Genomic DNA, 25795 nt, shown 5'->3' with positions numbered 1-25795 from the left:
GGACAGCTCCGCACCTCCTGCACGGGGCAGGCTGCAGCATACTCCACTCTGGATCACCAAGCCAGCTGATCCCCCAGCTAAGCAGCTGCCCAGGCAGCAGTAACCCCACGTCAGTCCTTCCAGCCGACCCGCTTGCCTCAACCACGAGGGCCATTGGGCTGATAGACCCCAACTACTCTTTGGTTTATTGCTCTGAACGCAGACACATCCTCAGCTGGCAAACCCAGATCTCTCTTTTTCTTTACAGATCTTGGATCCATACCTGGCTGAAAGCTCCATATGCATGTGATCACTCCATCCTGCACCCAGAGGTTCATGAGATACCTTATTTTTAAGGAAAACCTGCTGCATTTCCACCACTCAGAAAGAAGGAACAGGCAGAGGAGGGGGCAGTGCTCCTTACAGAATAAAAAACACTGCCCAGGGAGGGCAGGAGACAGGAAAAAATTGACTGCAGGTGAATCAGTCTTAAAAAATAGGACTTGCTCAAAGGCCCTTCAAAGAACGTAACAGCACATGTTGCCATCCCCTTCCCCTCAAAGTAGTGATTTATTTCAATATGCTGAGAAAATGGGTTTCATGGCTAACAGCCATTATTTCTGATCAGTTATAGGATGATGCAGAACAGAGCAGATGCTCTGCACTTCAGACATTCTTCACGCTTTGAATCACCTACAGGACATGGCAGCAGGTTGGAAGACAAAAAGGTACGTTGGGAGGCAATTCAAATTAAGATGCAAAACTGGAACAAAGTGTTTCCTCGCCTCTCCATACATAACAAGCTTCAAACAGCCTGACTGGCTCATTTGATTTGTCTCTGCTACCAGAGAAGCTCAGTTGTTGAAATGGCCAACAACAATTACACAACCTGAAAAAAGTGTATTTTTTTTTGTTCCTTAAAACCTCACAGCAAGTCGCATTGGCCAGGACAACAACCTGGACAGTTGAGATGTTAGATGAACAGACACACTCCAGCAGCACTTGAAGATACTTATTTACCTGTTTTTTCTGCTTCCACCACACATACACAGATGCTGTTGGGTCTTTCATATTCCTTTTTCTTTACTTCCACCTGCCTGGATGCTTCATGATGCGCTGCCAGAGAGCTGCGCACAGCCAACGATGGCTGAAAGATGCTCTCCAAGTCAGAAAGATGTTTCCTGGAGTAACCTCCATGCTTTATTCACTCTGACAAGACACTCACTCTGCTTGTGGCTGCTTGTGATGGAGAGCCAGTGACTATCTGTGCTGCATCGCTCTTCTAGGCTTGCTGCCTGAGAAGAAATGAGCAGCACCAGTGCAGTGTGACCTCGGCCTGACTCCAGACATGTGCTGGATGCAGAGACACGGTGCCCACTCCTTTTATGTTTGAACTACACGCTCTAATGTCTGTGCATTAATTCTTCTACGGACAGAGAAACCACTGCAAGGAGCTGGGACTAACTGTTGGAATTGCTTTTACACTGGAACAACAGTGACTGTGAAGCAGTGTTAACATCTGCTCTGTTATTTTAACAGTAATAAGAACAGACTATGGCATTTTATCATAGGGCACAGGAACACTAGGGGAGGATGGGAGACTCTGCTTGAGAATTAAAGCAGGATTTCCAAGGCTATGGCCAGCTGAGTCCATCTTCAGAGCCACAAATCTCCATTTCAGATGTTGGAGAAACCCCTGGGAAGGAGAACATCCCCTGGCACACAGCAGGACCCCTGCACTGCAGCTGCGAAATGAGAGGATATTTGTGACATTTAATCAGATGCCAAAGAAACCCATGCTTTTATTTTCCTTTCTTCTGTCAAGGAAGCAAGCATAACAAACCCTCTTTCCTCAAAAAGGTAACACTTGAAGATCTGATCCTACTGGCAATCACATCTCTAGGCCCTCCTGATAAACATGAGCCCGTCTTCCACACATCACCTGCTTGACTATACATCAGATCAGCAGAGATTAACAATTCCTCCTGTTCAAAGGCTCTTTTGGTGTCTCTTATGCAAGACAATTTTGATGGTCATGAGTAAAAAACTTCACCATGACTTAGTCCAGATCGCAGCCAGAAGTATTTGCACAGTGCCTGGCACAACAGGCCTTGTCTCTGACAGAAAGCACTTAAAGCAAGAGTGAAAATAACATTTTCATCCTGACAAAACTGAGTTGTCAATGAGCATTGTGCATGTTGGATCTGGCCAAGAGTGAAAAATTGAAGCCAGAATACAAAACATCCTCCCCCAGCCCAAACACCTAGTCACCTCCACAAAGCCCTAAGATGACTTATGGTTTATGGGCTTTAGGGACTCATGTTAGTGAACCTGTTTTTAATTGCCAAGCTTTGCTTTGTTCAGGAACATCAAGCACTTGATCTATTCAGCTGCACGTGGAGGATGGAGGAAGCAGTTCCAGTTTGATGCTCCTAGCAGAGCAACGTCAAGCATCAGAGACACGCAAGTTACAGCAGTAACAGAGCTGGAAAAATTCCACCAGGGAAGGAAAACAGAGGACTCCTTCAATGCAAGTTTTCACCAAGAGGTATGAAATGGTGCATTAGACCAAGAGCATTTCTGATTCGACTCAAGCTGTGTTTAATAAGCTGCTGCCACAGCTCTGAACACAACGCACGCATGAAGAACATGCAAGCCTAGTGACAAACCTGAGGGCTGCGTGGCTCATCCCCCTGCCGAGGCAGACCTTTCTACTGCGTCATCTCATCTGAAAAGATTCCAAAACAGGCTCTCCTTCTTGAAGACTCATTATCGTCCAGTCTCCATCTCCCTCAGCCAGGAGAGTCTTCTTGATGTAAAATCACGTTTAGATTCTCCCATAATCACAAGCAACACTCCTTAAAACAATGATGATATATTTGTTTCTCCTAGAGGGCTTTTCTTTCTTCTAACATCTGTAGAGTTAAAGGATCCACCCCAGTCCTGAGATGCTGCTACCTGTCAAGCTAAGTAAGACCAGCTGAGCATGTATGCTTATTAAAAAACATCTTTCAGGGATGCCTCCGGTTAAAAATTGACCACCAGACACAAAAAAAGGAGATCAAATGCCACCACATTGCATTCAAAATTCCTGCCTAGTTTTAGTATGCAGCACACATGTAGATGTGTCACAGATGTGCTGCAGCAGCAGTCAGGCTAAGGGAGGGAGAGGCGGGAGAAGGCAGCTAAATGGGACCTTGAAAGCAGCAGCTGGCTGTTGTCAGGCTGAGCCTCAGCAGGCAATGGCAAGGAACCACGCAAACAGCAGAGAAGGGACCGGACACTCCTAAAGACATGGGGATCATTACATGCAAGCCAGGGGAGAAAGATCTAGGGGACAAAGGGATGGACACCTAACATCCCACTAGCTCAGGGCACCCTAGCTACCAGTGTTGCTGCTCCAACTAGTGCGAAGACATCCATGGCAGACATTTCCTTCCTCCCCCTCTGGAGAGCATCAAGCCCAAGGCAGGGGAGGCAACGCAAAGGTGACTCTCAGCATTGGGGTGATCTCGTGGGAGCTCCCCAAGCTACATGCTGCAGAGGGGCCTCCCAGACAAGTAGTACTGCTTTAGCTTTGGGTGGTCTTCCTGGGCTTAAAAAAAATGTAATTTGATGACATTTTGGTGAGAACCAAACCAGAGTAGCAGTTCTCTGCAATGTGCTGAGTTGTCCCTCACTCCCTACATCAGGGCAGAGTGCTCCTCTCTGCTGTGTAGGTGGTACTGGGCCATTCACATTTTTGTATATTGGGCTTCGTTAACAGGTGTGTCAAGCATCAGAGGAGAGAAACACTGCTCGTGCAATGCACTGGATTCTGGCAGGGAAGTCTTATGTCTCCTCATGCCTGAGGTTAGAATTACAGCAGCTTAAGCAGGCTTGGCTGGTCAAAGGCAAGAGCAAAACATAATTTATGGATGTGAACCCACTGAATTTGACAGTCCAACTTTCCTTCTCTGATGTGTCTCTGACACTGGAGCATGACACAGTGACTGCAGTGATTTAGCGTAGGAACTATGATAAATCCAAGACAATTTCCCCCATAGTCTTGTGGCTGGAGCGAAGGGTTTTCGTTCCAGTTGAGCAGTAAGTGCCAGCCCCTTCAGAAAACACGTCTCTTGAGGGCCAGGTGAGCCCTTATCCCAGGAAACCTCCCAGGGAAGGAGATGGGGCACACCTGAAGATGCTAAATCTGTCTCCTTAAATGCATATGCTCCAAGCTGGTAACTCATATAATCTTCCTGAGAAGACTGGAAAGGTCCTAAAATATCTCCCCATGGAAAAAGGAGCAGCACTGCCTGCTCTTTTTGGAGAACATCAACTCCTCTATTTGCGACTGCTTTTGGTGTCCCCCTGCATCACCCTAAGCACCTGTTTTTCAAACTGGTACCAGTGCCTAGATGAGTTGGCAGGCCAGGTGAGGTCACAAGATCAGCAGATGATGCCAGTGAAGACCGTCCAAGTACAGAGCTAATTTGCAGCCCTAGGGCTTGGCAAAAGGCAAACGGACACTGCTGTGACAATCTTGATTTCCCCAGCAGTCACACGGGAATAAATTTGCATTTTTACATTTTACATCTTTATAACCAAAAGGTCATACAAGCTACATCCAAGGCTTTGCCATCTGATGCCACTTGATTTAATCAAAAACAATACTATAAATTGGTTTTCCACTGATGAAGGAACACTTAAAACCAAGAAAACTAGACCACTCAGCCATAGGAGGACAACTTCATGAACGCAACACGAGGCAGGCACTGTTCAGACTTCGGCATCTGTGACCTCAATTTTCCATTTGAGATTTTGCTGTGGCAAACTTCAATTTATTTAGAAAGGATTGTGTTCCTCCCTCCCTTACCATCTTTTCTTTCCTTCAACACTTCTATCCACAGATCTGTTAATGTGAATATACAGTCCGACCTCTGCTGTGTCACTTGGGTATCTGCAGACCACAGGCTGAAAACCAGAAAGCCAAACTAAAATGATAACTGATTGGCTCTACCGTCTTGTGGAAGTTCACTCACCATTCAGTTTTCACGCTGTTCACTTTTAACGCAAACACAAATCCAAGATACCACTTTCAGCTTGGTTCCCCTTCCTTTTCAGGCAAATCAGGGGCTCTGTGATGCTGCCCATAGATCTATTATTTTCCAGCTGTCAGTCATTTAAACCCATTGGCCAATTTTGACCAAATTTGACCAAGGCAGAGATCTCATATGCTGGTATTTTGGCTAAGGAGATCTCAGCTCCCATCGCTCTGAGAGGTTTCAGTCTATGAGTAGCCTGGTAGCACCAAACCAGTAAAACTGGTAGGAGCGTGGGAGGGTGCTGTGCTCCCTGTGTCCCAGTGAGCGGGTAAGAAATGAGGTGTTCTGGGGGATGTCCAAACAGAGGGAGGGAGCTGGGGTAGACACTGGGGCAGGGGCCTGTAGGGGACACAGGACACAAGTCCAGAGGAATCCAGCTTCACTGGTTTTGCTACGCAAGGAGCAAGTTTGCTCATAAGCATAATTTGACCTTCCCTTCATAAGAAAGAGTTTTTCTTAAACCTGAGAAGCTTTCTTTTATACGAAAAATGGACAGTCTTTTTACCAAAGCCTGTAGGGAGAGGACAAGGGGCAACATTTTTAAACTGAAAGAGAGCAGGCTAAGATTGGACATAAGGAAGAAATTCTTCACAATGAGGCTGGTGAGACACTGGAATAGGTTGCCCAGAGAAGTTATGGATGGGCCACAACTGGAAGTGTTCACGGTCAGGTTGGATGGGGCTCTGAGCAACCTGATCTAGTGAAAGATGTCCCTGCCCATGGCAGGGGGTTGGACTAGATTTTTGACGGTCCCTTCCAACCCAAACCATTCTGTGATTCTACGATGGAAGGAGATTCTTTCTCCAACCAACAGACACACCTGAACCTCGCACTGTGCCAACCCCATCCTTCAGCTAACCCAGGACTGACACAAACGCAAGTTGGCATTGTGGAGGCTGCTGGGCAGAGCCCTGCCCGCTGTTACTCACCAGCTGGATGGCTATCATTAATACCGTCTTCAAAGTGAACGTCCTATCACAGAGGTCAAATAAATCTTCCAAGCTAGGACCAAGCAGCTCTAGTACCATGGCATTGTACTTTCCACATGGTCCGAAGTAATACACCTGGGGAAGCCCTTCAGCTGGAAGAATATGAAAAGAATCGAAATCAGTCAACAGGACAATGTTAATACCCTTCCTCCTGCGTGTAAATCTTTCGCTGGGCAGAGCTTTTATTTTTACCTCTTGAGTGTCCTTTCTGTTTGATCTTGCCCAGCAAGCAAATAAGTTTCAGCACGCACTGTGAATGAACCGAAGGCCAAATCAGTGCAGGCTTTGCTCAGCTACAGCCTTGAATAGACAAACGGATTTCAAAGCAATAACGTGACCACATGAAAGCATCTAGCTTTGGCAGCTTAAACACTTGGACTTATGGAACAAGACACGGAGTTCCCTGCATTGCAGTAAACACCAGGCAGATTACAACCCCAAACGTGGGTTGGCACTCGTCTGAGCAGTTAGGAAGATAATAGCCCTTTCAGAAAATGAGGCATGTCCAAAAAAGGGTTGCTTTTTCAACCAAGATAACACATAGCCGTCGTTTTTCAGCACAACGTTACACAAAGTTTACTCTTATTATACTCATGACAAAGGAAAAAAAAGTTTTCCTTTAAAAAAGAGCAAAGATTTAAATTTTGACCCATCACCATGTACAAATAAGCAATCATAGTCATTAAGCATATGTGCAAACCATTTTGCTGTAAGTTGTACACAAAACTCTCGACACCCAACTGGTAGGAGCCAGAGCCTACCCTTCCCACCTAACAGCTCAGCAACAGATTTCTCAGCAAGAGTACGCAATATTTATACTCAGCTGACAGTGGCTTTTTGCGTGGATTAGCTTTCTGCAAGGCACCAGAAGAAAAGGGAAAAAAACAGCCTCGGTGTCTGAACACTCACTGAGCTACTTAGAGCTCCCTGGATTACCTTTTAGTCAAAAAGAAAAATCAAACCAGCCCATACAGGGAGGAATTCAGTGCAGGGGTAACTGCACATTTTTCTGATCAGCATCTAGCACAGGCGCTCAGCAGCCCAGCATCAGTATCAAGCCGTGTAATACCTTTTTTTAAAAATATATTTCCAGTCTACATCTCATAAATGGTGCCAATACACAATGGAAAGGTTTTTGTTTTGAAATACAGGGGTTTGTCCTATGTCAAAACAACATCTTTGCTTGAATACACAAAGGTATGACATCCTGCTATTCAGTGTGGGGAGCACTACTATATACGCAGCCTGTTTTCACAAAGTCGCACTGACGTCTGTAAATTATATAGCATGGGACCTCAAAGGAGAGTGATTATAAATTTTACAGCATGTTTTAAGTAAATGCATATACACAACTATATTTATATAAAAGATCAATATTAAAGGCAGCAAAAAAACCTCACTAATTGTCAGACATCAGAATTAAATTGCGTCTGTAACTGCACACTTTTGTATCTGCTGCATGGCATGCTCAGGCAGCCTGGCCCAGCACAGGTCAAGGCAGCAAAACAGGGAAACACTAAGGCTGGAGCGTGTCAGCAACATAAGAACTTTAAGTTGTACTACAGATTTAGGAAAGCCTTGTTAATCTGCCCAACAGCACTCATCAATTTGCCAACAATACAACAAATGTGGCGCTGAGATTACAAAAGCTTAAATATTACAGAACTTATGCTCCCATGTATTACTCAAAAAGAACAAAATGCAGCTTGACAAAGATTACCTTAGGATGGTTTTAATCTCGTTAATTCACATGCTTGGGGAATCATATTAGCTATCTGTCATCAGGACGCATTAATGAGATATTACAGAGTATTGCAGGAATTCCCAGTCTAACCAGAGTTTTACGTCCTGTGTAAAACATTTACCCAACCTCGTCTTGAGGAGGCTACTGCTCCTAACAGAGCTTCATGTTTTAGGAATCATTAACAGCAATTAAGTCCTCTAAGAAAAGAGGATGGTTTGATGCACAAGCAATTCAGAAAGCCGAACAATGATGGGATGTGACCCAGGCAGCTCCAAAACATTTTCAAATATCCCCAGACCAACATGAATGATAATTTAATGCCATCAGCTTAGTGCTCAAGGCTTGAATAATTACAATAGCTCTTGAAGTAACTCATGGTGAGCCGTTGAGTTTTCAGTAAAATCTGATGAGGACTTACCTACATTACCTCTAATACCAAGATCATCATCTCTACTTTTTAAAGAAAAATAGAAGAAGAATAGAGAATAATAGAAGAGAATAACAGAAGATTCTATGGAAAGTTTAAAACTGAGACCATTATAAATTCAAGATATATATATACAGTGAGTAATTCTACCACAATTTCTACATCAGGATAACAGTCTTGAAAAGTGCAAATCAGGAAAGAAACCACTCAGACTAGGAGTGTGCTAATTAAGGTATACGGGAGAATAAAATTGCAGAAAGGCTCTTAAGGAAGGTGAAGAATCCCATTCCCTGAGCAAGGGCAAAGGAGTAAATTTACAGCCTTACTTGGTAAAGAGAGAGCATTGCAATTAAAATTAAATTCCTACTGGACGTAAGAACCAGGAAGACAAATTGCAGCAAGACTCAAAAGATGGGGATTATCATGTAGGAAAGGAAGCAACACAACTATTTAGCACTCTTTGGGGTCCTAACCCCTTGAGTTAGCTTTACCCACTCAAACCCTTATGAGCCACAAGCACCCCATGAGCTTGGAGTACCATTCTCAGCTTTAAACCTCAGGAAGGCTCTGCTCTAGGTGGGAGCTCCTGCAAGGTGAAGCTGTAGCGAAGAACATTAAAAAAAGCATCCTAAGTACCAGCCTACAGAAGACATTATTAGTTTCAGGCATATTTTTAGGGTTTGATTTTTCTCTGAGGGTTTTCAGCAGCAATGCTGCCAGCTCTGCAGTCAAGAACTTACTTCTTGGCTTTGCTAGAATAAAAATGCTGTAACATATATCTCATTTTCAGACCCAGGCTGCATCACTCGCACATCCTAGACCCAAAGGAACATCGCCCTTCAGAGCCTCCCAGCCCAAGCCAGGGCTCCTCAGCTCCACACTGGTTACTGAAATAAAGTTATGAGGGACACAGGGTAACGCATCCTCAGCTCACTCAAACACAAGTCAACGTTTAGCATCATTTTAGGAAGGGGTGAAGCTCAAAAGAGAAGTTGTAAACTTGATGCAAATATTAAGGCTTGATGCCTGCAGGAGCCAAGCAGGCAGATGAGGCTAGATGATTTCAGGGTGCTTCTCTGCAAACTTGAGATACAGGCATCTCTGGACCCTTTCTTCTTATGAACAGTAAAAGGGGCAGCCTAAGAAAATCTGCATAAAATTTTATTTAATCACAGCCCATCTGCATAACTCAGGATATAGCTTGGCTCTATTTCAGCAACAAGCAATGCATCCTGGTCCTACCGAATCCATTGCCATGATGAACCACAGGAACTCCACAAATATCACCAGCAGATCTGTAAATACTTAAGAAGGACGTTGCCAACAAAAGAGATTGATTGAGGAAAAATTATCTTTTGTCTGGGCAGTCGAACTTGAGGTTTTTAATGGCGAGCAATTGTGTTGGCAGAAGACTGAAAAGGTCAAACAAAGCCATGGTGCTGTGAAAGTCTGTCCTAGATGAACAGTTCTGGATTCAAAGAGTGCAGGATGAAAAGCCACAGGCAGAGCAGGGGTCTCCTCTTGAGGATTCAAAGGTGCAATTCGACACTTGAAATACAACCCATGGTCGGTTTAACGCAATTAGTATACGAAATAGCATCTAAACAAGGAATTTATCCATGGCATTAAACATGACCAACCTATTAAGGCAAGAAAATCCAGGCACAACACATGCAGGTGCTCCTTTGGAGAAAAAGCAGCTTATTACAGTGGAGGCTGCTTCAAGCAGAAATCATCTGAATTTGCTTAATGGTTTCAGTCTTGCTGCTGAGTGATTTGGCTTGACTGTATGTAAAAGGCCCCACTCCACCCTTGCTCTCATGGAAAGTTTATCACCCCAACAAACACAGACTGATCACTGCACTGGAATCCACAGGCAAATTCTGCTATTTCAGCAGTGCGATGTCTTGGAAAAAATTCAAGCTGAGCACAGCGAAAACCTAGCATAGCATTTTGGAGATTAAAGCATCACGGCTGGAACGAGAGCAAATGCAGACATCAAAGCTGAAAACTCAGACTTTGCTTCCACTGCACTCCTGTGCAGCCACACGACTCTGGCCTCAGGTTTCCCAAGATGCTAACACTCTAACTGCTCCTGCAGGCTGCCACCAAAAGGGACTGCCCCATGCTCACTCAACCCTCACCTGTCCCGCTGTTTCCCTGTGCTCACATGGCTGAAGAATAAGTTGGATCAACCCCAAAAAAAGCTTGGTGTTTGCTTGAGCTTGAACTCAAGAACAGGAACAGTAACAAACAGCGGGACCACTGCTTTTGGAGAGAGCTTCATTTGATCTGGATTAACACCAGGGAACTACACCTTTCAGCAAATTTCCATCTCAAGATCAAGCATTTTGCTTGATTCAAGTAGTGCTGTCTTGCTGCCACATGCTTTATAGCATGACTAACGGCCCTAATAACTCAACAGACATCCAGCATACTCCAACAAGCCATGTTAGTCCAGGCATTAGATGTACAAGTCATATAGACAGTCCAAAGCCTTTTCCAGGACCAGTTATGAAATGGTGACTGGCAGAGAGATGCCAAACAAAGGTTATGCCCAAGGAAAATCTGATTTTGCAGCATCTGTCCCACGTGCAAGGCACGGAAAGCAGAAACCATCTGCTGTGACAGAGAATATGTACTGATGCTCTGTATATGAGCATCATGAGAGGCTATGAGTAAACCTCGTGCAACAGCGAGCAGCCCAAAATACACCCGAGATGAGGTACCAAGTGGCATCTACATTAGTGGAGGCGCAAAAGCCAAGTCCCCATACATCAGATCGCCAGGAGACAACCGCAACTTGTGGAAAGTGAACAATGGATAGCTTCTGAATCACCAACTTTTTTTGCTCCCATGGGAAACTGGTTTCCACTGGCTTTAGATGTGGCATGGCCAAATAAAGAGAAGCTGACATCTTCAATTTCAAGAAGAATACAGACGAATTTCATAACCTCTCTTCATGCAGGCTTCAAAGCTGAGCTCTATTGCAGAGGGGAGACGCTCCTGAGGAACCCCAAATTAGATACCCAAAGACAGAAGGAGGGGGGGAGCAATCCAACATCAAATGAATGGCTGATGCTCGATGCAAAAATACACTCTACGTGAGCAGCAAGCACTATTCTTCATAGAAAGGATGCAGACACATGACAGCAGCATTAGTGCACAAAAAGTCCTGCACAATTTTAAAGCAGCACTGATGAATGGGATGTAGATTGTCACAAAATTCTCATTCAGAGCAGAAAGTTTATTTTTACAAATCACAGAACACAAAATTACACGATAAACAGCATAAATAGCAACTGTGCAAGAGCTGAACATCTATAGCTAAAATTAAACATGTTCCAAACAAATTAAACAAATTGCTTTAGAGTAGTCAACCCATTTAAGCTGATTACACTAATGAGGATCTACCCTTCTCTTAATTTTCAAATCGGAATAAAATCCTGGCTGAAACAGAAGCTTTGCTATCAGCATCAACTGGGCCAAGATCTCGTCTTTTAACCTCTTAAAACATGCCCCGTGACAGTGGGTTTAAATCTACCCGAATACATTGGTTAACGGGGTACATCTATGAGCTGGAATTACATAGTCTCATTCTGACCTTCAGGTTTCTGAATGATCTGCTTCAAAAATAGAAAAAGGGGAGAAAAGTTAAGATAGGCTTGTTACTTGGAATAAAGTTAGCCTAAAGGTCTTTCAAATATTTGATTGTATACATTTCAGAGATGTCTTATTTCAAAGCAGGACTGCAAAAGCTTTTCATTGCAGCCCTTCACCTTCAACCGTAACTGGAGAAGTCTCAGGAAGGACAGAGATTTTGGGCGATTGAGAATATTTTCTCTTGTTGTTTATAAGAAAACACCCAGCAGTTGAGATGCAAAGGAAAACGAGCAGAAAATGCCATTTCTGACTCTAGCACTAGCTCACTTGCAGCTGCGTTGCAGGTAAAAAGGAGGTGATGGCACAGGGTCTGCCACAATCTTGCCAATTGCTCTAAGACTTTACAAACCTTGAACCGGCATCAGATTAGGGAAACAACCTAAAAATAGTAAGCTGATCCAATGCACACACACAAACATCAACATACAGAAGTGGGGCTAGAGCACTGCTGTGACTCAGTGGTGACTGCAGTTTGAGGATGGGTAGGCACTGCGGCAGCTCCCTTCCCACCACTCTGATGAAGATCACGGAGATAACCAATGTGCTTGGGAATCATGACCATTTTCAGCCCACCTTACGACGTAAAGCTCCTGGATAATTTCCTTGCTCTCCTGAGCTTTGATACTCTGGTTTCAGAGCCCACGGTTTACCTTTAGTTCTCTCTCACTCATCTGAACAGGGTGAAGAGCAACTGGACCTGCCTAGAGCATCTGGCAGCATCCCACTGCCTCCTGCCTGCTTCCCTGCGATGCTGCCTGGGAGGAAGCTGGGTCACCATTGGCTTTGGCTCCTCTGGGAGAAGGGGCACTCAGCAGAGCATCGCTTAGCAAGAACCAGTCCCAGCTGCTCCTCTCCCTTGCCCAAGGCCCAGCAAGGAAAGGCAGAGAGGGTTGCTGCAGTAGCCACTTCCTCAAACCTCAACTGGCCATTGTGCTGGCTTTCTCTGCTCCCAGTCCCATTTATTCTAGATATCTCCTCTGTAACTGCTCATCCTATTCCAGATGGCATCTCAGCAGCCCTTTTACAGCGTCATTATGCGCTCCTCTTATTCACGCTCCCCCTGAACATCCTCCTGCTCTGTTTGCTCCAACTGCTGCCAGGCACTTGGCACTCCACTGCCAGCTTTTCACAACATCTTTTTCCTGCTTCGGTTGGGCAATGAATCATCTCCCTTCTAGCAAATGCTAAATGCTCCAGCGTCACTGCCCAGCAGGAGTAGCTGTGGCAGGACTTTCCACTTAAGCCCGTCAGCGGGTAAGAAGGGTGCAGAGCCGCTGCCAAGAGGGAGGAAAGGCAGAGCAAGGTGCTTCCCCTGCCCTTGGACATGGGAGAGGCACAGCTCAAACACTCTCTGAACCCAAGAGGTACTTGGAAATAAAGCAAGGAAGAACTTCACAAGTTGGATCAATACCTTCTCCCCGATGACTGGCAGAGCAAGCCGAGCTTTTAATAGGAAGAGATGACACTCGGCACACAATGGTACAACAGTTGCGTACAAGCCATGAGTAGACAGAGCTACTCTCATCTCCAACGAGTTTAAAAGTAAAGCGTGGCATCCACGCAGACTCCGAGACTCCAGCTTCATTCCAGAAACCCAGAATACTTTGTGCATCTTCTCAGGATATGCAAGATGTATTGAATCCCTGCTGTGTTTTGAGTAGCTTGTTAGTATTGTGAATCTACAAAAAAAAAAAAAGGTATGGGAAAAAGAACAGAAGAAAACAGACATGGGAAGGACAGAAGGAAGAACATATTTGTTCTTGCTGCTGGTAAAAATCCAAATGATTTGATTTTTACTTCAGTTGCAAAAAAACAATTTTCGTGATTGTTGTGTTATTAAAATGGGGTGGCATGTCATTTTCCTTGAGTTGTACAAGCTGGTTTCCCGATATCATGGCTTGACTCTATTAAACAACTCTTCACACACGCAAAGAAAGAAGCAGTTTCAGAGAGGGTACCAAGAGGACATTCACATTTGTGTTCATAAAGATAAAAAAAAGATTGGAAAGAGAATCAGCCCTAGCTGGAAAGACTAAGCTGCAGGAAGACTTTCAAAATCTGCAAAATTTACCCAGAAACATCCATTCACAGGCAGTTTTTTAGCTGTAGCAAGTAAACTACAGTCAAGTGAAATTGTTTCAATTCTTGACCAAGACAAAAGAATAAAGCACAACACAATAAATTGCTTTTTTGACAAGTTTCGGGAGACTGAATTCACATTTCTAGGGCTCAAGGGAAATGACTGCACTCAAATCTCCACATTACCGTTGGATTTTATATCAATATACCCTTTGCAACAATCTCTTGTTCTAGTGACGATGGCAGCTGGTACATAAGATAACACCTTAAGAAAAGGATCAAAACAGTATGTAATTTTAGAAGAGTTATTTTAAACCACCCCAAAAAGTTCTAGCTTAAGTTCTAGCTTAATTATCTACCTTTTCCCACACACCTACGATACAAGGACAAGGGTAGAAGAAAATATCAAAAGGTTTCATTTCAATTATTCCTGCTTTGGTTTTGGGGTTTCTTTGTGCACTCAGCAGAGCCTGTGTTTTTGCTGAAGCTGTGGTGCTGCAGTTTTTTTAACTTCTTGAGGGTTAAGCGAGGGGTTACAGCAGCCTACTGAAGGCAATGGGATTTGCCCAAAAAGCTGTCATGGAATTAAAATACAGCCACATTGTGAACCAGCTCCCCAGGCTGCTTTTCTACCTCCAAGCTTGGCTTCATGGTTTGAAGGTGTACATTACCCCACACTTTGGCTCCACGCTGTTCAACCAGCCAGGCGCTATCAGCAGCCTTTGTAGCTGGGATCATGGCTCCTGCATGATGGATCTAGCAAGAAAGATGTGGCCTCCTGCTATGTTGTAGGTCACCACTCCGTGTTTCGTCGGTCAGCGCAAAGCCAGATTACACCTGTGATGGACAACTTGGTTCTGCTGGTTAATACCAAAGAAAAATTGTTTCCTGTTCAGTTTTCCTTGGCTGTGCAGTTCTTGCATTGGGTCAGCTCTGCCTGCTGGAAGGGAATTAAGTAGCAGGTTTTGGCTTCTACGTTTTAACCAGATAAGAGAAGTTGAGATGACTAAGGGTATGCTTGCATTTTTTTCCTTTGAGAACAAGCTATGCATGTTAATTACATTACACATATTTACAGAAAAATCAACAACAGAACTTTGTGGTTGCAAGAGAGTGCTCAGCAGCACATAAATTTAACTCCAGAAGCACTGCCAAGGAAGAGGCTACTTCTTGGCACATGAAAAACACTAAGAAAGCAGCAATAATAAAAGACTTCTGCTGAATCGCTCCTCTGCTGTCCAGAGAAACATTTTGATTTGATCACACCAAGTCCCAGGTGGCCCCTGCTCTTCATCAGCTCATCTCCATTGGAGACTGTCGGCTGGAGGCAGAGTTCTTACCGGCTCCCTACTTCTTCCCCATCCACATGCCAAAAATCTACAGCGCAAGTTAAGTGACACTTTAAGCTTATGGTGTGCTGGCCAGCTGCAAAATAGGGTGAAACTGCCATGATGTTAATGCAGAGGGAATTTGACAGCTTGAATTACAGCTCAGCTGCAACCCACGTCTCTATGCAGTGACCAGGAATCATTCTAGCCAGGCAAAACTGGCATGTACAGGTGGTGTTCATCATTGATCCAATGGCATTTGGGTCTTGGATGACAGATCAGACTGGTCTAATTTAGCTGGATAAAGCAGACAATGGTATCAGACACAAGGGTAGCAGCCCCTGCTTTGGGTGCTCAGGAGTGAGACGATGCTCAGGCAGCTGAAGCTGGCCAGCTTCTGCATGCCAGACCATGGTGGGACAATCTGGGCGGCATTTCTGGCAGCACAACCCTACGTGCCATCCCCCAGCTGCACTGAGACCTGCTTGCAAAGCCATGGGTGCAGCTTGGCCCCACAAACACTCATGCTGGTCCTACTGGGAGGGAGGCTTGATAGCAGGAACGCTTTGTGCTGCCATCAAAGCTGCTTTAGCATCAGTGCAGGACCCAACAGGAGGACTGATTAAAAAGCCACGAGATGGACATTTGCTCCTGCAATAGCATCAAGCTAGTAAGTGATGGATGCTGAGAGTCAAACACATGTAAGCTCTCCACAACAAGTCAAGAGATTGGCAGGAAAGTGTTACCCCCACGGTCCTTCCAGCCTGAAGGAAAACCTCCCATCCCCTATTACAGGACAACCTCCTGCGAAACAGAAGTTCAGAGATGCTAAATAAGATACTACCTTTGGATATCATCTCTTTGTTTCACCTTAAAATAGCTGAGTACAAGCAGGTAGGAACAGAGTTCCGAAGGAAGAAACTGTGCCACATTCAGAGAGAAAAATTGTTACTAAACTGCAAGTCTCCACCCAGGGCAGAGCTTGCGGAAAAGTTCTCCTGGCATAGCTGGATCCATTACAGATTCGGGGCAGAGTCTATAGCTTATCTTTTAGAGATGGGAGGAGGTTTTTGAATAGCTGGCAGGGCACTGCTCATAAATGCAAACTCCAAACCCATTTAATAGTCAGTCTGGGAGGTGAGCAGCACTACATACCAGAACTTCACTGGCGTCAAACCTCCCTGGCACGGCTCAAATGTTTCTCTCTTTAAGGTGTAGAGCACCTTAAAACCTTCAGCATACATAGGATGCTTCTGGTGCTTAGGAAGCACAAACACGTGAAAGGGATCCCACTAAATCAGGCACCCACCTTCCAAAAGGGAATCAGCTTTGTTTCAATCGAGGCAGTACTCAACACCAGACACATCAGCTATCCAGAAAATGAATCGACTTTTATAGCTCTAGACCTCAATTAGTTTCTACATGCAGCATCCCAACAGCTTGAAAAATTTTCATAGAAGGGCTAGGAAAGGGGGACAAGCAGAACAGCAAGGCTAACTGGTTGCTGCATCCTTACTAATTATTGGGGCCCTAATCGTCAAATTGGGTTTTCCATTCAACATACACACCCCAAATCTGAATTCCAAAGGTTATCTTCAAACATTCAGCATTTTCATTTCCTCACTCAGATGGCTCAGGCACTCAAAGTCCCACGTACAACCTGGGCTGCTAGCAAGCATGAGATATTTCAGCTCAGGGTTTGCTAGAAAGCACCAGAAGCAGCACAGAGACCTTTGTGATTAAATCGCCCGTCCCTCTCCTCAAGCCCAGCTAGATCCTTACAATAGTTGGGCCAGTGGCACATCACACAACCCACTCATAGTAGACATTGCCATCTATCAGAAGAACCCAACAAGGCACCTGGGATGACTCAGATGAATGATTCTGACTACTACAGATTTATGACCACCGTTGTGGGACATGTCAGGTTTCAAGGAAAAGCGTCTGCAGGAAGGGCATTTTTCGGCTTCCCAGCATCCTGCCGTTCCCCTCCACACACTGCCTAGTGTTGGTGGATTTTGATTTGTGATTACTGCAATGAATACCGGCAGAGTAAGAGATGCATGAGGAGTTCTTGAAATATAAAAAGGAAACTGCCCTAATCTCATATTCAAATATTAATGGCCTTGCTTTAAAAGCACCTGATAGCTTCCAATTGACAAAGCCTAAATTTAGCCCAAGGAAGTCAAAACTTCTGATGTTAAAAGAGATGCTGAAATGTGCACATTCAGGAAAGCCCTTCCTAACAAGGGAACTGCCACATTAAAAAAACCAAATATTTTTAGGTAGTAAAATATTGTTCCCCAGAGATTAACAGCAAACCACCTCTGAAAGCAGGCCGTCTTTAACTGGGTGTCTTACAGTATTCCACTACATTTTATTTTGCAGTTCAAAAGCTCTGAAGTCAGAAATCCCTCAAGTTCTAAAGTTCGTTGGACTACCCTGAGGCTGCTGATCGCCATTCTTTAAGGGTGCAGCTAAGTGTGAGGGACCTCCGCGAGTTGCACTTTTTGTTTAAAAAGGCCATTTTCAGAGGAATGAAACCATGCCTCCTTGCTGAGGCATCTCAAACCTATCTCCAATGGCACGTTTCTTTGCAAGATTTGAGAATGAAAGTAGAAGAGTTTTTCCTCACTGTTAGAAAATTAACCCAATAGCTTAAAATGAGCGCTAGGGTCTATCGCAGGGATCTGAAGTAGGGAAATGATTAAACACGATATGTGACCCAAAGGCGCAAGTTGCTTTCTGTGCAAAGAGATCTCAGTTTTGTCTCATATTGCACAGACTAATAAGTCACTTATTAAATACTTATAGTAACTGAAGACTCACATTCTAAAATATTTCCAAATATTTCAAAGAAGGCTGCAGTGCTCATCTGGAGTGTTGCAGCGTGACAGCTATGAGCAAACCTTTCCATACAATGAAACAGGACACAAACGTGCCTCAGGCCATGGTCACGTGTCGCTCCACGCCAGCACAAATCCACTTTGGGGTGCTGAGGGGCAATCTCCACCCAGCACCTCATGCCCCAAACCAGCACCTTGCTGTGGGTGACCTGCTGGGTCAACCTCCTGGCCATGGCAGTGTTTCCATCAAGGTGGTAAATACGAGTGGGATTTCTGAAGATTAAAGCGTTCACAGCAACAGCTAATGCGTATGTTCACACTCCTTAATTTAATAAGGGTGTAGACATCTTGCATTAACCCTCACTTATGTGGCCTCGAGTTACTCCAGCTCTCTTGGGGAAAAGCGTTGCACACAGGGAGTTCCCCATGAAATAGCTGGTATTGGCAGCATGCTCCACCACGGTGACTTGTTTACATCCATCCATATAACAAGTCTTACTGAAATGACCCCTACCTAATTGCTACGTGAATGACAGCATTGTGCAACTGGCATGGAAAGAATTTCTTTATAAAGGACACTGGTACGTACAAAGCATGCAGCAGGTCATGAGTAAAGCAAGAGCAACGCAGAATGAGAAAAACATGTGCAACGTAGGCAATCCCGAAAAGCTAACTTAATACACAGTATGGAGTAGCAGACAGCTCAGCTACATTGAAAAATATATATGCAAATATTGACTAGACTATGTAAAAGGCTTGGGTATTTATATCACCTTCATTTTCCTTGGTCCTGCTTCCTGACAAGTAAACAGACTGCTTCGCTCCAGCAAGTTGTGAAACAGAAAGAGGTCCAAAAGTAAACACACAGACTCCATACTTCATTAGAGGTGAACTTGTTTACAGAGCAAGAATTAAAACAAAACCACAGAATCCATCAATATTCTATATGTAACAACATACCCCTCCCTGACTCAGTATATTCTGCTCGTACTCTGTGACTCATCTCTTGTGTGGGTGGGGAGAGCAGAGATATTCTCCAGCAGATCAGACTCCTCTCCTGCTTTCCACGGTGACACTGTAGAGGCTCATTAGGTTGACATCCACTTGCCAATGTCACCTACCCATCCTGGGGATGAGCGCTGGCTACAGAGCTATCGCATGAAGCTCAACGCATGTTGACACCGGACTGCTTATGAATCACATGTGCCAAGGTGGGATTGCAAAGGCGTGGGGGAAGGTGTGACTCATCTGCCAGCTGATATAAAAATAAACTACTACTGAATCAAAAATGCATGACTTCTTCACACTATGTGCACAGGCAGAAGCTGTCACTATGCGGGAACTCAATCATCAGCTCAGCGCAGCCAAACGAAACCTGAAAATAAGCAGTACTCCATTTTACCTTCCAAAGGCAAAGCTTACAGGGAAGGCATTACGTACGGCATTAACAACCACAGGGGAGAGATGCCAGAGACACTTTGAAATGTAGTAACAAAAAAAAATAAATTCCTGTACATCTGGTCACTGCTGGAAAGTCAATACTTCCCAGGACCACGGTGAATTATTTATTTATGTGGAAGCATAAGATTAAAGAGCAGTTTCCTGATTGTGTGGAGATGTTTTTCAGCCATGGTCACATCCTGAGAGAGAGGAACTGGGCTCAGAGTAATACAGTAAGTCATGGAGCAGTGGGCTCCCTGTCGTCAAGAAAAGGCTTAGAGTTCAGGGGACAAACATACTTTGGAAAAAAAAAAAAAGCTTTGCAAGTATACATCAACACAGCAGACACGTTTGCCTCAACTTCTCAGCAAAGCAAGGCTTATAGAAAGAGCTAAGTCTTTTTTTTCCCCTCCAACCAGCATAGGTGGAGAGAAAAAAAAAAAAAAGCTTTTGGACCAAGCTCATCTTAAAGTCTCAGCATTTGGCTTCCATTTCCGTTGGGAGGCTCTGCAGACACGGATACGTGAGCTCCATTGGATATGACAGCAGCTGGATGAGGAGAGGCATCAGCCATCCTCCTGCAGCGCGTTAAGTGACATGAAGCAGCTCCGTGGGCTCTGCTGCCACATCCAGGAGACAGGGCAGCCCAGTGCCCTGGCGTGCAGACAGCTTTGTCATGCTGCTTTTCCGTGGAACACAACAGCTTTCTAGAAGTGTTCATGAATGGCATCTTCAGCTTCCCTTTGGCAAAGGGATGTTGAACACTTAGCAGATGAGAGATGTGCTTATGGCACTGAGTAAGGATACAGAGGGGTTCCTACAGCAGGAAACATAGCAGTGTCTTAAGTTTAAAAGGCTTCACAAATTTAAAACTCATTTAAAGTGTTTTCTACTAGAGCTGAGAGCAGTAGGATCCACCTTTCACACTACAGGCTCCAGCAGCACTGCACACAACCCCCATTGCCAGCCCAAATCCTGATCAGAGCAGTTAGTCAACTGGAGAGGCTGGTATCTTCATGTGTAACTCAAACTAGCTGGTTGGAAATACCAGCATATGCAAAAGGACATGTAGGAGCTGCAGCAGATTGCAGCCAAAAATCTAAATGATAGGATAAGCAGAGATAAAAGCGTGGCCATGTACTCCTGTATGTCCACACTGTGCACGGGAAAGAGCAACTCAAGCTCAAGCCAAAGGCTGCTGAAGAGAGAAACAGAGATTGGGAAATATGGGCACTGCTTGCTGATAAAATATGAGTTTCCAATAAAAACTTTGGAAGAGATGTTTCCCCTGTGAAGCCTGTAAGACAGTTTAACTTGAAGGAAAGGTGAGAATACAGAATAACCTTAAAACAAAAAGGCCATTCCTGCCTCAAACCAGATCAACAAGCAAAAAAAGCCCACAAGACAAAGCCAATGCAATCGCCAAGACCTTAGTGTGCCACCAGCAGGACCCAGCTGCTGAAGGTGGCCCAATGGGCCTGGCAGGGCTCCTGCAAGCTGTGTGAACTGCTTTATTCACTCTAAACCAAGCAGGAGGGTCCTGGGATGCTACTGGGTGAGCAGGGGGCAGTTTGAGCAAAGCAAAAGCTTTGCCTTTTGGTACACTGCCCAGGAAACGCAACCACCTCAGGAGCTAGGAGCTGAGTCTGTATGACCACAGCCAAAGTAACTCAGTTTTGCTCTGCCAACACCAGCTTCCACACCCCAATACTTACGGGGAACCAGATGCTTAAACATCAGCCAGTAGCGGGGATGGAGCTTCTCCACTAGTCATCCTGCAAGCTGTAGGGCCTGATTATTCAAGATTTTTTTTATGAATGATAAGAAGCCAAGCCTTTACTCCACAAACTTCAAGTACAGGGGATAAATGACATGCTCAAGTGACTGATCCAACACTGGAAACTTGCTGGAGACTTGAACTGCTTCTGGCAGCCCTAGGAGATGTAAAAGCATCCAGTGAAGTCGGAGGGGGAGCTCCTCTTGTCCCCAAGGCATGGAAGCAGCAGATTTAAGTAGCTGTACGAAGCCTCAGAGCAAGAGGAAGCCCAGCAGCTGAGAAACCAGTCTTAAGGAGGAAGGGAACACCTGGAACAGCCAGTCCTCAAAGAGAATCATAAAGCAAGAGCCTAATTTTGTGGAATACCAATCACACTTGGATTTCTTGTGGATAGCTGTGCTATGTTCATACACAGGTAGGTACTATCCAGCAAGAAAAAAAAAAAATCAGGACTGACTGTGCCATTACCAGTAAAGCGAGATCCTGGGGATAGCCCAGGCCAGGATGAATCTTCTATGTCAGGATGTTCATGTATGCTTACATGGATTTTATGACAAAGAGCAACCATGAAACAGTTCAGTATGACACCGGCATCTTACAGGATTGATGAGAGTAACACAACTAGTTTGCACAGAGATTTTTAAAACTACTACAATTATCTTGGTTCAGCAAACGGACTGCAACCCAGACTACCTAAAACCTAAAGGAATTCTTGTCCTTCCTGAGACACCCTACAGACTGACCATCACGTCTTTGACTCCATGCCTGTGGTTTGCCTTTTTTTGTTTCACTGCCTACATTAAGGTAAAGCAGTCATACACTATTTTAGGTTATTAAATATTTAATTCCACAGTGAGACAGAAGAAACCAGCAGATGGTCACTGTGTAGCAGGCCCTTGCCTCTTCTTTTGGGGGGGTAGAAAAAAAATCAAGGAAAAATCATGAAAACTCATTTCTATAAGCAAACATCCCTCCATTTAGAGGGGCAAGGTAGGAAATTATAGGGGAGCTATTAGTTTCTCTTACTACAGCGAGGCACTGAAACATCAGAGATAGCATCAATTACCTGAGAAGTGCATCAGAGATGTCTGTTAGTTGGTTACCCAGGACTATCTCTGTTAGCTACTTCTGAATCCATCTGATATATCCACCGGTATTGAGCTATTCTGAGAAGCACCAAAAAGAGCTACATTCATATACTTTAGATTCCTTTATTAAACTTTTCACTGCTCCAGTATATCTTAATCTAGTGCGAAATATGTCTTAAAATGTATGAGACACAAGAAATCCAGTCTTCTCCTCAGCTAATCCAAGCTGACTAGTGATCTTCATCTGAGTCACGTGGCAGATGAAGCTGGTGCTGATGGGAGATAACAGATGCAACTTCGGTGCCTTGTCAGAAAGTCTTTAAACATTGATGCTGATGGAGCACGTGGCACAGGAAGCCACAGAGTAGCTGCAAAAGGAAGAGGCAGCTATCACACAACTGTGCTGCTTCCTCTGTTCACACGGAAACACCTCACGTAGAAGCTCATCCCAGGAATTAACTTCTGACAGAGCCCTGAATTATCGGGCTATTTGCTACTGTTTAACTACACCAAGGAAAATGCAAAACTAGACTGAATAGCTTAAAAAAACAAACACCACTACTTTCACTAGTTTTTGATGATGGCAAAAAGTGAAGCAGGTAACTGATACATCCTTCAGGCATTGAACTGTAGAATTGTTCTAAAATTTTGGGGCAAAAGCCCCTCAAAATTATTCTGTGCAATATACTGCAGGACCAGACTCTAAAGTCAGCATTACAGAGCTAGTTGCAAATTTCTCTCCAAAAGTAGCACTTTTCCTACCAGGGTGATCAAGCATTTCATGCCTCCTTAACAACACCAGCTGGGCTTCTGCAGGGGTTTTGATGCACAAAACCTTTAAGCTCCTGAGTTTGGAGGTTGCGCTTCTCGATCTGGTATGTTGCAAGCAAATCGTGACCAAGTTTTCTGCAGTCTTTAGCAGAAAGAATGGTGTCTTTCAGACTATTCTCTTGGAAGGCTGACTGCCACAAAACGCTTTCCTCCAGCCTAGTCCCAACTTCATGTGGACACATCCAGTCGCATGCCAGAGATGAAATATTTTTTTTTCGACGCTCACAAAGCTATCCTACAAGAAGGTTCCTACTTGATCCATGGCCAAGTAGGCTGGTCCCTTCCAACCTAAGTTTTCCTATGATTAGTATCCAAGAGCAATTTACTTAAAAAAAAGTTTATTCTGAACATCCAGGAAAAAGGAAATCACCATTAAAATTCTTCTCATTAGGAAAAAAACCATTTTTCTCCAAATGCTGCAGGTGATGACAATTTTGACTTCTCATAGAGACGCTGCTCACTGAGACCATCTGGTTGTACATGCAGTTGAACGCAGCAGTTGCACTAACAAGAGGACCACGCTGCTACTGCGGCATTACAGAAATGCTTTTACTAGTCTTACTTTTTAGGCTAACAGTGGGAGGTTTGCAGTCAGCCACATTATTTGGCAAGATTAATTGGCTAATATATTGAATAGTATGTCACATGTAACACTACTGTTGTTCTCCTCTGAGTCATACACACCATGGGTTTGGACACTTTTAGTCTTCATTTGGCAAGTCTACGATAATTTCAAGTAACCAGTCCTGCTTACTGGAAGTTCAAGGCTCTGTTTGAGCAGTTGAAGTTTTTAAGCAAGGACCATTAAGGGGAGCCTGGCATTAACAACATCACTGAGAAGAGACCCATCTATTTCCCCAAAGTCAGCATGTATTTAGCACCAATCTGTTTTTACAAACAGACGGGTCTTCCCCTAATTCTCAGCGTGGTGTGCAGACACAAAGTTAAGGCTCCCTGGTCCTGGTAGTCTGACTCCAACAAAATTTATTTTGTTCAGCTTCCAAGTTTCATGGAGAGACCAGAGATGCAGCTCACATCCTCCACCTGAGCACCTGGCCTGCTTCTAGTTGTTTTAGCAAAACTGCAGCACAAGAGCTTCTAATGGCATTCACCAGATTATCAGAGCTGGGGTTGCGATGCCCATGGGACAACACAGAGACAGAAATAAAAGTCATGTTGTTCATGAGGCTTCTCAACAGTCTCTTGACAAATACTGGCAAAAAGGCTTGAGATGACAGTCAGCCCCCCCCCCCCCCCCCGAATGAAGGGAAGAGAAATCTTGCAGGCAAGATCTCCATGTCTGATGGCAGCATACTCGGAAATACTTCCATTAGCGTGCACAGCATCATATAGGGCAGAAATGCCCTGCGTGGGTAAGTGTTGTAGGATGAAAAGTTTAGATTCATTAGGAACAGGAGAAAACCCATTAAAAATACTTAATCTAACCAAAAGAAAGCCAAGCCTCCAATATTTGATCAGTTTTAAAATTCCCCAACAACTTCTTTAAAGAGCGGTTGAAAGCTGACAGGTGTAGAAAAAGCAGACTGGAATTCATTTATGTGTCATGAGACACATGCACTGGAGTATCACAGACATGGCAAGCATCAACAGAACTGAAGCAGGGAGCGAAGAGCAGAATTAAGTGTCTCACTTATTCTGTGAACCTACATTTGATTTATTTACTACACAGGCTTCAGCAGAAATGCCCTAAGTCTCAAAAGCACAGGTAACTGGAACTAAGTAACGACATTAACCTATCAGGAGCTTTGCGCACAGTACCAGATGCTACCACCAAAATACGAAATACATAGAAAAGAGCACCTTATTTCAGTAGATAAGTCCTGTTTAAAAAAAATATTTTAGTGTTTCCAACAGTGACAACTTGGTTCCCACATCCCAAATTTTGCATCCTATAAGGAGGAAAGCCGCCACAAAATGTAGAGTGCAATAGCACCCAATCTCCAGAGGATGTGCTACACAAAATGAAGGAAACTGATTAGAAAAATTAATTGGAACAAGCAGAAAGGAAAAAATGCAAGACAACTGCTCAGGCACTGCATATTATGAGCTCAGAGCAGATATATCTTTCATTCTGTTCAACTTAGTATTTTGGTTATGTGAGAGCACATCCTCTGCAAGTGGAAGCTAGGTCCATCCAGGGAAAACAGGAAAAATAAAATCAGAAGAAAGTGTAAAAACATTACAGTAATGTAGGACACTTGGTAAAACCCACGGTCAATATATGATCAAGGCACAGAAGAAGCAGAGAAGGTCTTTGCTTCAGAGAGGGTTCCTCGTGCAGTGGGTAGTCAAGGCCATGGAAATCCTTGGCATGAGAAACAGCACAAGCTGAAATTCTATATAGGTTTAAAAAGGAACCATAAATTCAGGGAAGAAAAATCCAAACACTATGAGACACAAGCTCAAGCCTTATACTAGGGAAATCAGAGAGCTTGCCAGAAAAAAAAAAAATTAAAACACACCTTTGGCTTATCCTGTGATATTCTTCTCATATTT

The 25795-nt window shown here is 44.2% G+C and overlaps 1 protein-coding gene across 5 annotated transcripts in view; it reads right to left on the bottom strand.

Moving 5' to 3' along the window:
• CSNK1G1 (casein kinase 1 gamma 1) overlaps positions 1 to 25795 on the bottom strand; it is a 110928-nt gene that overhangs the window by 25852 nt on the left and 59281 nt on the right. For all 5 annotated transcript variants that reach the window (XM_087743881.1, XM_087743878.1, XM_087743880.1 and 2 more), the window contains one exon: positions 5996 to 6147. In XM_087743881.1, the coding sequence (XP_087600007.1) occupies positions 5996 to 6147 (152 nt within the window). The remainder of the gene's footprint in view (positions 1 to 5995; positions 6148 to 25795) is intronic.

This window comes from Nipponia nippon, unplaced genomic scaffold (assembly GCF_047370975.1).
Source record: "Nipponia nippon isolate SJK-2023a ecotype South Korea unplaced genomic scaffold, ASM4737097v1 scaffold_9, whole genome shotgun sequence".
Classification (NCBI taxonomy): domain Eukaryota; kingdom Metazoa; phylum Chordata; class Aves; order Pelecaniformes; family Threskiornithidae; genus Nipponia; species Nipponia nippon.
This window is presented reverse-complemented; position numbering and strand designations above follow the sequence as displayed.